The sequence below is a fragment of the Crocuta crocuta genome, unplaced genomic scaffold (assembly GCF_008692635.1).
Source record: "Crocuta crocuta isolate KB4526 unplaced genomic scaffold, BGI_CrCroc_1.0 scaffold1079, whole genome shotgun sequence".
In the NCBI taxonomy this organism is placed as follows: Eukaryota; Metazoa; Chordata; class Mammalia; order Carnivora; family Hyaenidae; genus Crocuta; species Crocuta crocuta.
Genome location: NW_027529995.1, coordinates 1,035,793 through 1,049,114, shown reverse-complemented (window position 1 = coordinate 1,049,114; position 13,322 = coordinate 1,035,793). Strand labels below are relative to the sequence as shown.

General features: G+C 55.2%; 1 protein-coding gene across 1 annotated transcript in view; it reads right to left on the bottom strand.

The window, feature by feature from the left end:
- Nucleotides 1–13,322, bottom strand: part of DNAH1 (dynein axonemal heavy chain 1) — a gene marked incomplete at its 3' end in the record, with an annotated part of 63,930 nt that overhangs the window by 10,159 nt on the left and 40,449 nt on the right. The window contains exons 30-45 of the mRNA XM_077763422.1: nucleotides 12,978–13,091; nucleotides 12,379–12,528; nucleotides 10,909–10,995; nucleotides 10,613–10,799; nucleotides 8,229–8,320; nucleotides 7,880–8,034; nucleotides 6,636–6,813; nucleotides 5,634–5,828; nucleotides 5,427–5,546; nucleotides 4,998–5,156; nucleotides 4,732–4,839; nucleotides 3,164–3,304; nucleotides 2,852–3,012; nucleotides 2,277–2,434; nucleotides 1,542–1,715; nucleotides 970–1,008 (exon numbers count right to left, since the gene is read on the bottom strand). Coding sequence (XP_077619548.1) covers nucleotides 970–1,008; nucleotides 1,542–1,715; nucleotides 2,277–2,434; nucleotides 2,852–3,012; nucleotides 3,164–3,304; nucleotides 4,732–4,839; nucleotides 4,998–5,156; nucleotides 5,427–5,546; nucleotides 5,634–5,828; nucleotides 6,636–6,813; nucleotides 7,880–8,034; nucleotides 8,229–8,320; nucleotides 10,613–10,799; nucleotides 10,909–10,995; nucleotides 12,379–12,528; nucleotides 12,978–13,091 — 2,218 coding nt within the window. The remainder of the gene's footprint in view (nucleotides 1–969; nucleotides 1,009–1,541; nucleotides 1,716–2,276; nucleotides 2,435–2,851; nucleotides 3,013–3,163; nucleotides 3,305–4,731; nucleotides 4,840–4,997; nucleotides 5,157–5,426; nucleotides 5,547–5,633; nucleotides 5,829–6,635; nucleotides 6,814–7,879; nucleotides 8,035–8,228; nucleotides 8,321–10,612; nucleotides 10,800–10,908; nucleotides 10,996–12,378; nucleotides 12,529–12,977; nucleotides 13,092–13,322) is intronic.

Sequence of the window (13,322 nt, the reverse complement as noted above, 5' to 3'; positions counted from 1 at the left end):
ATTCTGAGAGCAGAGCCCACCCTCCACTGACAGTGACAGCCTGGGAAAGTGAGGACTGAGAGCTGGCCTTTGGTCTGGCCACACAAGGCTGCTGGTGACAAGGGCACTCTCCGGGGAGGGGAGGGGCTTGAGAGAAAGTGGGAGGGGCAGCTGGTCTCAGCATGAAGAGACAATGCTCTCGAGCTGTGCTGTCAGCATGAGCAGAGAAATAGAGTGATGGCCAGGATGGGAAGGGGTCCAGAGTGGCTGTTTTGTGTTTCTTTGTGAAGATGGGGGACAAGTATGCTTGCTGATGGAGCGGCCCAGTGGAGAAGGGCCACATACGAGTGTACTTGTTCAGGAGCCACGTCCTCCAGCAGACAGTCTGGGGATGGGATCCAGGCTTAAGAGAAGGGCTCTCTGGCCTTGATGGGCGCGGGACAGTCCATTCCCAGCCACAGGAGAGAAGACAGGGCCAAGGGGGGCCTGGGTGCAGGTGAGCAATGGACATGGAGGCCTAAGGAGGGCACTCTCTTCTGATGGCCTCTTTCAGCTGAGGTAGGGGAAGAGGGGGGATGTGAGGTGGGGCTGGAGGTCTGAAGGGGTCAGTTGCTCTGCTGCAATGACTGACAGACCGGCCCTGTGTGAGGCTGCCACAGCAGAGATGCCTGCTCCTTGGATAGGGGCAGCCTCTTTGGAGCCTCTGCTTTTTTACACAGGGTGGGGGCTTGTTGGATTCCTTTATCCATTCCCTAAACTCACATTTCCTTTGCTTCCACTACGGGATGGACGTAACCGAGGAACTGAAGGACTGGCTGCTATACGAATGGCCGAATGAGCCTACAAAGGCATTGGCTCTAGCCCAAGGCCCTCACATGAGCCTGAGGATGGTTCACTGTGGCCACTGGGACCCAGCCTCAGCCACACCCAACTGGAGCTCAGGCCTCCCCCTGGAACCAGCACCTCACCCCTGTCCAGGCTTGCACTTACGCACTGGCTCCCGGTAACTTCTCTCCCCGAGGCGTCCATCTAGAGGGTTGAGGGAGACACATGGGGCCCTAAGTTAGGTGGCTCCCTTGCTGCCCACCTTGGCCAGGTGGGCCGAGCCGGGCAGCTCCCAGAGCAGCCACCTGCCATCCACCTTCCTCAAGCATTGTGCCCCTCCCCCCGCCACCAAGCTGGGCCTGTAGGCAAGTTCTGACCTATCACCCTGGGGGCAGGGCAGGCCAGGCCAGAGGAGGGAAGATCTGATTCCCACCCCCACCCCCCAACCTGACACAGTGCCAAGGGGAGCTCAAAGGTCTGAATGTACATGCAATGTCCTATTAAACTTTCACAATATGGGTGGTGGACATTAATATCATCATCCATTACACAGATGGAGAAACGGGCTCAGAGAGGCTCATGAATTTGCCAACAGGGACACAGCTGAGTCAAGGTTGAGGTCAGTGCCTCAACAACTCCATCCTTTCCAGAAGCTGCCCAGCTGTCCTAGGAGTAGCTTACCTGGCTTGGGCTTCTGCCTTTGCCCATGACCTTCCCCACTTCTGCCCAATGCTCACCCATCCAACTGCCGAGGATGGTGGAGAAGATGCTCTTCTTGCTGACCTCATCCATCTCAGCAAAGGACAGGTAGTTGAAGTGGCGTGTTAGCCGTGGGGTGATGGCATTCCTGCCTCCACCTGGGGGGCCCATGGCACAGACAAAGTTGATGTCCACCAGGTTCTTGAAGGCTCCTGGCGTGGAGGCAGGAAGTCAGGAGGGAGCCTTGCCCAGGGCTGAATTATGACTTCTGTGGGCCCTAGGCACTTGGCCTTCAAAGGTCTCCACTCCTCCATAAAAAATATTAAAAATTCTAACTTATAACAGTATTAAAATAAGACAAATATATTAATATTATACATTAAAAATGTTCTTTGACCTAAAAGTTCATCTTCCTGGTAATTTTAAAAGAAATCAAAACCCTCAGTAGGTTGAGGGTCCCACTTCAGCTCAGGTCATGATCTCATGGTTTGTGGCTGACAACTTAGAGCCTGGAGCCTGCTTCAGATTTTGTGTCTCCCTTTCTGTCTGCCCCTCCTCTGCTCATGTTCTATCTCTGTCTGTGTCTGTGTCTCTCTCTCTCAAAAATAGATAAACATTAAAAAAATTTTTTAAAAATGAAAACATTTCTGTGGACCCTGTAAAAGAACCATGGGCACCAGTCGCTGTGCCTACCCTGCCTAACAGATGAGGTGCCCTGTCCTGCCCGGCACACCCAACCCATGCCTCACTGGCCCAGACCAGCCGGTACATACCAATGACCTTGCGGTCATACCAGCCACCATGGTCCATCCACTGGCGCAACAGCTCAATGGGTGGCTGGGCACCATATGTCTCCAAGGCTGGCATGTTCAGGTCATCGATGAAGAAGATGAAATTGCGCCCCAGGGGTGGTCCGAACACACCCTTTCGCCTGTGGGGAGGGGCTGTGTGAGCTGAGCATCCATTGGTACCAGGTCTTCTGGGAGCCCAGGGGTAGCAGGATGGCAACAACCTTCAGCCTCCTTTGAATTGTTGGATCTCTTGAGCAGCCTCTTGCCCCATTCTGAACACCCTAGGACATCACACTTGGCTGCCCTGAGTCTGGGCTCCCTCAAATGGGTCTTGCCTCCCAGGCAGACATATGACAAGCCCCCAGGTCAAGCCCCCAGGGCTGGGCCTAGTAGGAGCTCCTGATGGATGATGGCTCCAGAGCAGTCTGCAAAGGAGCCCAGGGCCCTCCAGGAAGGTTCCGGTAAACCCAAGAGCATAACTTGGTGAGAAGCTGAGAAAGCAGCTCATTGAGCCAGGCTGAGAGGACATGGGACATAGGAAGGAACGAGGTGCCTGCCTCTTGTCCAGCTTGCTGTCGATGAGGTCCTGGGTTTGGTTGGCTGAGGTTCGGGCTGAGAAGGTGAGGAAGTGGCTGACATACTCCAGCGGCAGGTTCTTGAGGAGCTTGTTGGAGATGGTGAGGGTCTTCCCTGTGCCTGTTGGCCCGACGCACAGCACCTAGGAGAACAGGGGTCATGTGTTCAGGACTCACACAGGGTTTGGTGCAGCAGGAGCTGCCAGCCTCCCATAAGCTGGCCCTTATGGGAGGCCAGCTGCCCCCTAACTTGGCCTTGGTTTGGGTGAGGCAGGGCAGGGCAGGGGCACTCACGGGCCTGTGGCTGGTGAGAAGCAGGCCCAGCAGGTAAGACATCTGCACTGTGTCCATAGTAGGCACGATGATGTTGCAGTAGTTGGTATCTGGCACCATGGTGAACGGAGTCGAGGAGTCCATCCACTTGACCCAGGCAACCTGGAACCACAGATAGCTCAGGGCTGGGCCCAGAACCCCACTCCGGCCAAGTGCACCAGGAGGCCAAGGAGCTGCACTGCTAGGCCTTGGCAAGAGAGCCCAGGTGAGCGGCTGTTTCTGGCTGAAGTAGGAAGCCTGTGCCCTGCTCTCTGCACACCGTGAGGATCCCAGAACTGACCACTGGGAGTAGGGGGGCTCTCTACATATAGCTGCCCCAGTAGGGAGCTTCCTAGGGAAGCCATGGGTCTCTGCATCAGGGAAGTCTTCTGGCAATTGGACAGCCCAGAAGTCAAAGGCCTTCACTGTTTAGTTTGAGGCCACCCAAGGGTGGGGGGGGGGGGCCAGACNATAAAAAATATTAAAAATTCTAATTTATAACAGTATTAAAATAAGACAAATGTATTAATATTATACATTAAAAATGTTCTTTGACCTAAAAGTTCATCTTCCTGGTAATTTTAAAAGAAATCAAAACCCTCAGTAGGTTGAGGGTCCCACTTCAGCTCAGGTCATGATCTCATGGTTTGTGGCTGACAACTTAGAGCCTGGAGCCTGCTTCAGATTTTGTGTCTCCCTTTCTGTCTGCCCCTCCTCTGCTCATGTTCTATCTCTGTCTGTGTCTGTGTCTCTCTCTCTCAAAAATAGATAAACATTANGGCCTTCACTGTTTAGTTTGAGGCCACCCAAGGGTGGGGGGGGGGGCCAGAACCACAGGTGCTGAGGTCCCCTGGCCTTGTCTCCCCCCACCATCCCTACCTGCATGAATTCCTTCACCCACAGCCTTGACCCAGCTTGCAGACCTCCCCTGATGAGGGTGCTCACTATAGTCAAACACAAGTCACACTGTCAGACTCAAATGTGCCCTTTGAGGTCCCCAGCAGGACTGTGCATAGTGGCCATCTCCACAAATGCCTCTCTGCCGCCTCCTCCTGCTGGGCTGGGATCCTGATCCTGGAAGCAGAATAGGCTCACAGAACCTTCGCTGGCTGATAGGATGGATAGGACACCAATGCAGGCTTTGAGGTCTTGCTGCCCCGCTCTTAGGGTGCCCAGCCCCTAGGAAAATGGGACTTTTTATTAGAATTGAGATGACCATCCCTGGTCTGAGCATCAACATGGAGGAGTCAATGCATATGGTTGGGAGGGAACTCCAGGAACATCTCCCAGTCCAGGTTCAATTTCAGCTCTGCCACCCACTACCTGGTTGTGACTGTTATGAGCCTCAATTTCCTTGTCTGGAAAATGGACACAATAGGTGTGCTGTGGATCTTGAGGATACATGAGGTAATGCAAATAACTGCCACCTAAAACCTGTGGCTATCAACAAGGCCTCCTCTCTGTAGTCAGTATTCATCAAGGAGGATAGCCACCACCCAGTGGGACCCTTCCTGTCCCATCCTGTCCCCTCAGCACAGCCCTGCATTCACCTGCTTGCCTTCCTCATCTTCATCCTCATCGTCATTAGTGCTGCTGATGCCGGCATCCTCCAGCCTGTAATCGAACACCAGCCCCTCCTCCGGGAATTGCATGGTCATCTGTGAGGGACCAGAGGAAAACCAGGCTGTGAGGCCCAGGAGTTTGCGTGGCTACTTGTCTCTGTGGCCCTGGATCCTGTGGGTGGTCCCAGAACACCCGGCACTCAGCACACACATCCTGGACTTGGGAGCCCAGCCTGGGGGCTGCCACCTCTCACTTTTTCTATCTTCATCTTGATCCTGAGCCAGTAGCTGAAGCTGATGCGGCTGGCGCTGTCCCCTGTGGCACCCACACTCCAGATCAGGGAGAAGATGAACCAGGGCTCAATCAGCTCTGAGATGCGACTCAGCTTTTCTGGGGGTATTTTCTTGACGCCCTGGGGATAGTGGGAACAGCATCAGGCCAAGGCAAGAATAATGCCAAGTAGCCTGAGGAAGCGGAGGTTGGGGGCATGCTTCAGCCTCTGCTGTATAGTTTGGCATCTCTGCAACAGACCTGATGGGGGTGATCTCGTGACCCATGTGAGCCCATCTGAATCTCTCTTCCAGGAAGCTGGGCTTGGGGTTCAGGGTCCTTGAGTCCCCAGGCAAGGAGACCAGGGGGCAAAAAGGAGCAGGCACCCAGCCCCACTTGCTCAGAGCTGTACCTCTTTAGGCAGAAAGGGCTTGAAGAAGCAGTCCAGAAGCTTGAGGAGACTCATGATCAGGTTGCTGTCGGTTGAGGCGATCACCTCCTTTACTGAGTGCCGGATGAAAGTTATGGCCCCCTATAGAGGATGAGCATCTGGCTCTTATGGCTGGCGGCCATAGCACCTGGCTGCCCCACCTGGGCCGGGCACACTGGCCTTGCTTACCTCCAGGAAGCCAACAAAGAGGGCCTTGAACTGCTCCTCATAAGGCTTGAATAGGGGAGGGATCGTCCTTAGCCAGCACTCGACAAAGGGCATGAGCCCCAGGATGCTGGGCTCCAGGTACACCATGCCACAGCGGGACACTGTGGCTGGGGAGGCCACTGCCAGGTCCTGCACCTCGAACATCATGGTCATCGCCTGGCACCAACATGAACTGTGTGAGTGGGCCAGCCACCAGCTCCAAGGGCCACAGAGCCATGGGGAGCAGTTCCTGTCCTGCAACTGTGGGCAGCCTGTGGGCCAGGAGCAGTGCTGGGGTGGTGGGGACGGAGGAACCCCTTGGTCCTCAGCTGATAAAATAGCTCCCTGGAGTCTTGAGGAGAACCAAAGTCAGGAGATTCCTGATTACTCTCTGGCTAGCATAGGACTGGGGCATTTTGGGGTCCCTGGAGCCCTAGAGAAATCTGACAAGAGCTGTCTGCTATACTCCAGAATCTCCAGGTGTTCTCAGAAGGGCTCAAGAGATCAGCTCAGTGATCTGCTGATGCATAAGAACTGCTCTTATGCCCAGACGATACCTCCTTTGCTGAGAACTGTACCTCACACACCAGGCAGGTGTCCCTGTGGCCAGGTCTGGGACCACTTGTCTCCCATACTAAAGGCACACTGCTAAGATGCCTGACCCAAACTGGGCTGACATGGCTGCAGGTGGGCCTGGGAGGCACAAGGCAGAGCCAGCCAGAGAGCAGTGTGTGGTCATCCTGGACCTGGGCCCAGAGCATCACAGAATGTGGGTCTGCAGACAGGCAGCCCTGAGCAGCTGCACGAGGCATGGCTGAGGTGTGGGAAGCTTGGGATGGGGAGGGACATCAAAGGTCATGAGGATGCCCTGAGATGCAGCTGTGGCCCTCAGAGGGCAAGGGGGACGAGGACAGCCAGCATATTGCAGCCGCTGGGCCCACCCAGCTGTGGAGGAGAGCTAGGGAGACGGACAGGTAGACGTACCTCTGTGAGCTTGATGATCTCCCCAGAGCTGAGGCACAGCTTCTTGTTGTCGTCCAGCACCGTGTTCATGTTCTCTATCCAGACAGCGTCCACCGGCCCATCGAACATGTACCACTTCTTATTGGTATCGGAGGCGACGGCCCCCGCCCGGATGAGGGAGGAGAAAATCCCATCTGTCCTGCAGCCACCAGGAGGAGAGGGCTGTAGGCGCCCAGAAACAGGGCAGCAAGGACAGCGTGTCTCCCAGGGACATCTGACTGCCAGTCTGACCCTGCTCTGCGTTTTTTTTTTTTTTTCCCCTTCAGTATCTTTATTCATTTAAAAACTATAATGGGGAAAATGGGACTTTTTGGTAGAACATGGAGTTATAAAAATGTGTGCTTATATTCCTTCTTTGCCGAATCTCCATTCAAGTTATAGTAAAGGAAGATAAAGGGTGATGTTCTGGGGAAAAGAAAGGAAACGGGGGAGGAGGCAATAGGAGAAATGGAGGTCCACATCGTTCGGGGACATGGCAAGGGAAGAAGAGGTCAATGACCTAGCAGAGAAAGCAAGGGATGAGTCATGAGATGTATCCAGTTCCCTCCACAGAACCCAAGAAGGCTCAGGTTTCAAAGGCCCCAAACGCCAGTGAAACTGGTGGGTAGGGAAACCTTTTTTGGGTCTGATCTCCCAGGCCCCCCACCTACCCATGCAGGAGCCTGGAGTGGCTCTACCAGAAATGGGGGAGCAGGCTAGACTCACATTTGGAAAGATAGGTGAGTGCCCCTCTCCAGGGCCTAACTGCCACTGGGTTCCCAGAACACTGGAGCCAAGCAAAACCCCCAGCAGAGACTAGAAACTTATCGAGAGAAACAGAATCACCCCAGAGAAAAGCGTCCCACGTGCTGACATTTGGACGGTCCACCTTGTTACCCCGCTCCAGCTCAGGGCACTTTCCCTGACATGCACATATCTGCCTGGGCATGGAGGCCCTGAGAGGGACTGCTGACACTCTGGGGTCATGACAGCAGGCAACATTTACCAAAAACTTGATATGTGCCATGCTGTCCAGACATCTTCCTTACGTCAAGCTCATTTTCTCCTTACGTCAATCATGGTGCCATTATTACCCCCACTTTGCAGAGGACAGCACCGAGGCTCCTGACCTCCCACTGGGATGGGGGGGTGGGGGGACACATGGCCCACAGCCTCTAGAAGTCTAGGCACAGGGTGATAACTGCAGAGGGATTGGGACCACTCACCACTCATGGGTGAGCAGGTCAAATTCTCCGTACAGCTGGCCCATCGTGATGGACTTTGGGTTAAGCACATAGTAACTGACAGCCTCGTACACACCACCGCTGATGGATGGCTGTCCTTTCAGCAACGTCATGGCGGCTGCCAGGACTCTGTAACACTGGGGATACAGCCACCAAGAGTGAGCCTCCTGGCTCCCCAGAGAACCAGGCTGGAGTGGGCTGCAGGCTACAGGGGCAGGAGGGGTATTCTAGAAGCCACAGAGGTACAAATGGGGGCCAAGAGCCCCGCTAAGGCCCCACCACCCTCAGGCCCGCTGTCTGGGTGCTGGATCGCCTGCTTGGCTCCACTTACATTACTCTTGCCGGAGCCTGTGGGCCCAACCAGCATGAGGCCATGCCTCACCACTGTGGTCTCGTAGAGCTGGATACACTTGGTCAGGAAGCCTGGAGGGACAAGCAAGTGGAGCCCAGGGGGCAGAGCATGGGCTTGGGTCCTGGTCCTGCCCCTAGCTCACTGTTGCCCTGAGGTGGGTCACCCTGAGCCTCAGTTTCCTCATCTATAAAATACAGCTGGCAATAGTGCCTACCTCATAGGAGGGGGAAGGTGACGCCATGAACACAGAACCTGGCACAGAGTAGGGACTCTGCTAATGGCCAGCCATGATTGCCACTGTGACTATTAGTCCCTAACACCCATCGGTCAGGTATCCAGCTGGCACGGGCCCTAGAAGCAACATCAGCGCCTGCTGAAAGCACTACCCTGAGTAAATTTTGGCCAATACGTGGCAAAATCCCAGGGACAAAACTGAGAGTCAGGCAGGAGCTTTGACTGGCCAAGACCAGAGCTGTAGGGACAGCTGCCAGTTGCGGGCTGAGGGCCAGAGCCACAGGTAGGAAATGAGCATATCACTTGGGCCCAAGAGTGGCTTGGGGAATGGGATAGAGCTATGGTATCACATGCCTGGGGGTCCCTGTATATCGGACAAGGTCCAATTGTTCAGTCATGGCTAAGCTAACCCAAGGCCATGAGCAAGAGACTTTGAGGCTTCATTCAACAAGCCTGCTGGGACCTGGTGGGCAGGAAGGGGCATTAGAGTTGCATGTGGAATGAACAGTGGAGGGTAGAGAGGCCTTGCAGCATGAGCACATAAGGCCCAGAGGAGGGCCCCGTGTAGCCAGGGTGGCCAGAACAGCCAGGTGTGACTTCCTGGGGGAGCACCTACTCCACAAAGGACTGGCAGGGAGGGTCTAGGAGGAGAGGAAAGGTCAGCTGGGCCAGGGGATGGTGGGACCCGAGCTCGAGCTGCATGGCTATGCAGTGGCTGCATGGAGACCCCCCACGTTCTATCAAGAAAGACAGCTGGGGTCAGGGGGACATCCCCCAGAGTTCTTCCAAATGTGTGGCGGTTTTTGTGACAATCTAGTTCAAGAAAGGCACGAACGCTCCTTAGCCCAACAACCACAGGGCCGCGTTCCACGAGGAGTATGAGCAAGTCCTAAAGAAGGGAGCGACATGCTTTGCTCTAAAAGAGGGGAGTTGGGGTGGGACGAGGTGGGGCGGTGGATGTGGGCAGGCCACAGCTCACCATTTCCCCAGTGATTCCCGCCCCAGGCAGGTGAGGACGGGGCAGAGGAGAGCCTCTGTCAGGGAGGCACAGGGCCCAAGAGGGGCCCAAATGCTGTGACTGCTCCCCTCGTGGGGAGAGGGACTACAGCAAGAGGTGTGGGGGAGCCAACAGGATTTGCTGCCCCAATGTAAAATAACCAGCAAAATATACATTGGTCTCTGACCCGGGGTCCTGATGCAGAGCTCCTCCAACCGTTCTAAATAGAATGCTAGGAAAATCTTCTTTTCTAAGACTTAGCTTTTGATCCTGGTGCCTGACACAGAGCTCCTAAAACTTTTGTCATTTCCTGAGTGCTAGAAATGTCTTTTCTTCTAATGAGGCACCTCTTGGTGGTGGGCTCCTGGGAGGGGGCCAGTCACCAGAAAGACCAAACCATGGTTAGATGCTTAGAACTTTCAGGCTCACTCCCCCGTTCTCCGGAGAAGGGAGAGGAGGCTGGGGGTAGAGAACAATTGGTAATAATTAAGAATTTATCATGCCTACATGATGAAGGCTCCATAAAAGTCCCCACAGCATGGGGTCTGGAGAGCTTCCTGGTAGGCGAGCACATCCATGTTCTGGGAGGGTGGTTCACCCCAGACTCCAAGGGGCAGACCTCACCCTATGTATCTCTTCATCTGGCTATTTGTCTGTATCCTTGCTTAAATCCCTTATTATATTATAATTAGTAAACTTGTTTCCCTGAGTTCTGTGAGTTGTCCTAGTGAATGGTGAAACCTAAGGAAGGGGTCACGGGAACTTCTGATTTGTAGCCAGGCTGGAGAAAAGTTGTGGGGAACCTGGGGACCCACTACTTGGGACTACTTGGGACTTGGGCCTCTGATTAGTGTCAGAACTGAATTGAATTATGGGACAGCCAGCTGGTGCTGAAGAACTGGGAAACTGGCACATCTGGTGTCAAACGCATGAGTGGGAGAGAGGACATTTTCCTAGACAACTATTACCTGAAGTTTCCAGTGGAGACAGGGCTGAGACAGGGATTGCTTGGCAGAGAGCCCCAGCCTACGGCACTCTTGTCTGGGTGTGAGCGACTCAGAGATGGTACTGCCCTGTCTCTGTGCCCCTGCCCTGGATCCCTGGGACTATGAGGGCAGGGCCTGGGGCTTACCATCCACATCCTTGAGGTTGCTCTTCTCGCAGGCCTTGCGAATGGCCTTGTCCAGGATGCCATAGTCAGTCTCCTCCTCCTTGATGGTAGGGAACAGGTCTGATACAATCCCAGAGAAGAGCTTGAGGTCCTCCTGCAGGAACTTGGGCACGTTCACGTCTCGGATAGCCCGGAGGCATATCAGCTCCTGCAGCAGAGGCCGGTGGGGGCTTCAGGGGACCCAGGTCGGCCATCCCTCCGGGCCCTCTTGAGCCCTCCTGGAGGCTGGCCCGGGTGTGCCACTGGATGGAGCTCACCTCATTCATGTTGGGGTTTTCTCGCTTGAGGTTGCCGGCAGCCGAGATCACAGTCTTCACAGCTCTCATCCCGAAGTCATAGTGATCCTGTCACCGCCGCACAGGAGGAGGGGTGGATGGGCATTGTCCCTTTGGGGGCTTCTGCCTGGAACACTCTACCTCCCACCTGGTACCTGGCCCTCACCCAGCTGGAAGCTGCAATGTCACTTCCCCTGAAGGCTGTCTGCGACTGCCCACAGGCCCCAGCCTGAGCCAGCTGCACTCGTTTGCACTCCTCTGGCACCTTCTCTTTACCATCCCAGTAGCCCTCTCCCTTCACAAGTTTACTTATCCTGAATCCCCTGCTTGACTCTTGGCCCCTGAGGGTGAGGACTCACACAGGCAGAGTCCTGCAGTCCAAGCACTGCACCATGGACAGGGAGGCATGTGTGTTTGTTCAAAAAGTGAAAGAAGGGGTTCCCATTGGTGCCACAATAGGGGTGGCTCCTAGGGCTTTTGAGCTTCCTTCTAGCATTCTCTCTTAATGTCTCTCCAGACCCACCCTTTTGGCCACACCACCACGGCTTTTCTCTTCTTTGCTGCTGGTTCCATTTCTCTCAATTATATAGCAGGCATGTTGGAAACAGTTAAATTTATCATTTTTTGCCCATGGGACCAGACCATGAGAGCTACATCCTGACCTGACCCACAGAACAGCGCACTTCCCAGAAGTCTCAGACTTGGAGCAAGATGAAGAGACTGGGCTAGACTTTGAGTCACCGGCACTTAAGAAAGGTTGACTGCCTTTCCAGAACCATGTGTGTACTGTGAGTCTGAGGGGAGGGCAGCATCTTTGAAAGTGGATGGTTACAAAGAAGGTGTGTGGGGGCGCTGGCTCCCGGGCTGCACTGTGGTGGGCAGCTGCTGCTTCTCCCAGGAACAGACTGCATCTCCCCCAGCACGTGGGTTTTGGTGGCCGCATGGCTTCCCCCTGGCCACAGTGATTGGTGTTCATGCATGAGCAGGTCATCTAGAAGGGGCCCATTAGGATGACACCAGGGACCTTTTCACAACTATTAAGAAAGAGAAACTAAGCTTGCAGCATGCAAGCCCAGGCGAGGCGAGGCTCTGCCACTGCAAAGGGGAACCCTGCCTGAGAAGGGAGCTGGACAGGAAAGCTTACCCACCAGTGCTGGTGTCGGCACCGGCGGCAGCTGTCCCAGAAGCTGGGCTCAGCATACTGACTGGATGGCCCATGGTGCGGGGGAGGGGGGGGCATGGGGTTGCTGTCCTGCTCTGGTCCCGTAAGACCCAAGGTACCTGCTTCTCAGCCTTGGGTTGTGTGGCCCATGGTTTCCTAATGCTTGACCCTTCCTTGCACCTGAATTAGCCCTCAGATGAGAAGTAGGGATGTAATTCCTATCTCATGGGGCTCACTGGGAGCAGAGAGCAGCTCTCACACCCTGGAACCTGGTGGGGGCAGGACCTCACCTGCGAGCTAAGCTGCTCAGAAGACAGCTTGAAGGTGGTTGTGATCTTCTTGGCCAGCACACTGGCCTCGTTGAAGCCAAAGGAGTAGAGCGAAATCTCTGCGATCATGGCATAATCCGGGACCATCATGGCCACGGGCCGGAAGAGTGCCTGGGGCATGAGGTACACAGGTGAATGGAGAAGCAGGTCTCCCCTCCCAGACCACAGCCTACTCTCTGGACCGCCTGGTCCTCAGAAGGCAGCCTCACCACCCTCCTGCCTCACTGATGCTTGGATCCCCTCTGCACCTCGCCTGCCATAGCTAAGGCGTGTCCTCCCCTGTGGCTGGAGCACTCTGCTCATTAGAACCTGGTCCTTTGTATAGACCTGAACCTGCCCCCTGACTTCTCCCAAGCCTGAGGATGAGCCTGGGGCCTCCTCTCCATGGCTGGGGGTGGGTCTCAGGACACTGGGCAGGAAGGTTACCACGGGGAATCATCGTCCCTGATGTCCTGCAGCTGCGTATCCTCACATAAGCTCTGTGGCACTTCTGAGGCCACAGCTGCAGGGCTTGCCAGTACTCTGGGAAGCCGCTAGGGCTGCTCTGTGCCCAAACTCACCTTCAGGTTATCGGGAAGCTCGGTGCGGCCAGCGTATCCTGGGTTCATGGTGATAAACACGGCGCAGGATGGAACGAGTGGAATCTCGACACCTTCAAACATGAAGCGTTCCACCTAGGTGGTGGAGGTGGGGGAGGGGGTGACTCGCCTGCCTCCTCTCTGGCTCGGCCCCCTTGTTCCCTGTGGATGCCCTGTTCCTGCTATAGCTGCTCAGCCCAGGAGAGAGGGTAGCCTCCTCTCTCAGGATCTGGCCTAAGACCTCTGGTCCTGGTGGCTACCAGCGGCCTCCCAGGTCCTGGCTCCCTGAGGTCTTCACACATCTCCTGCTACCCACACCCCACCCCC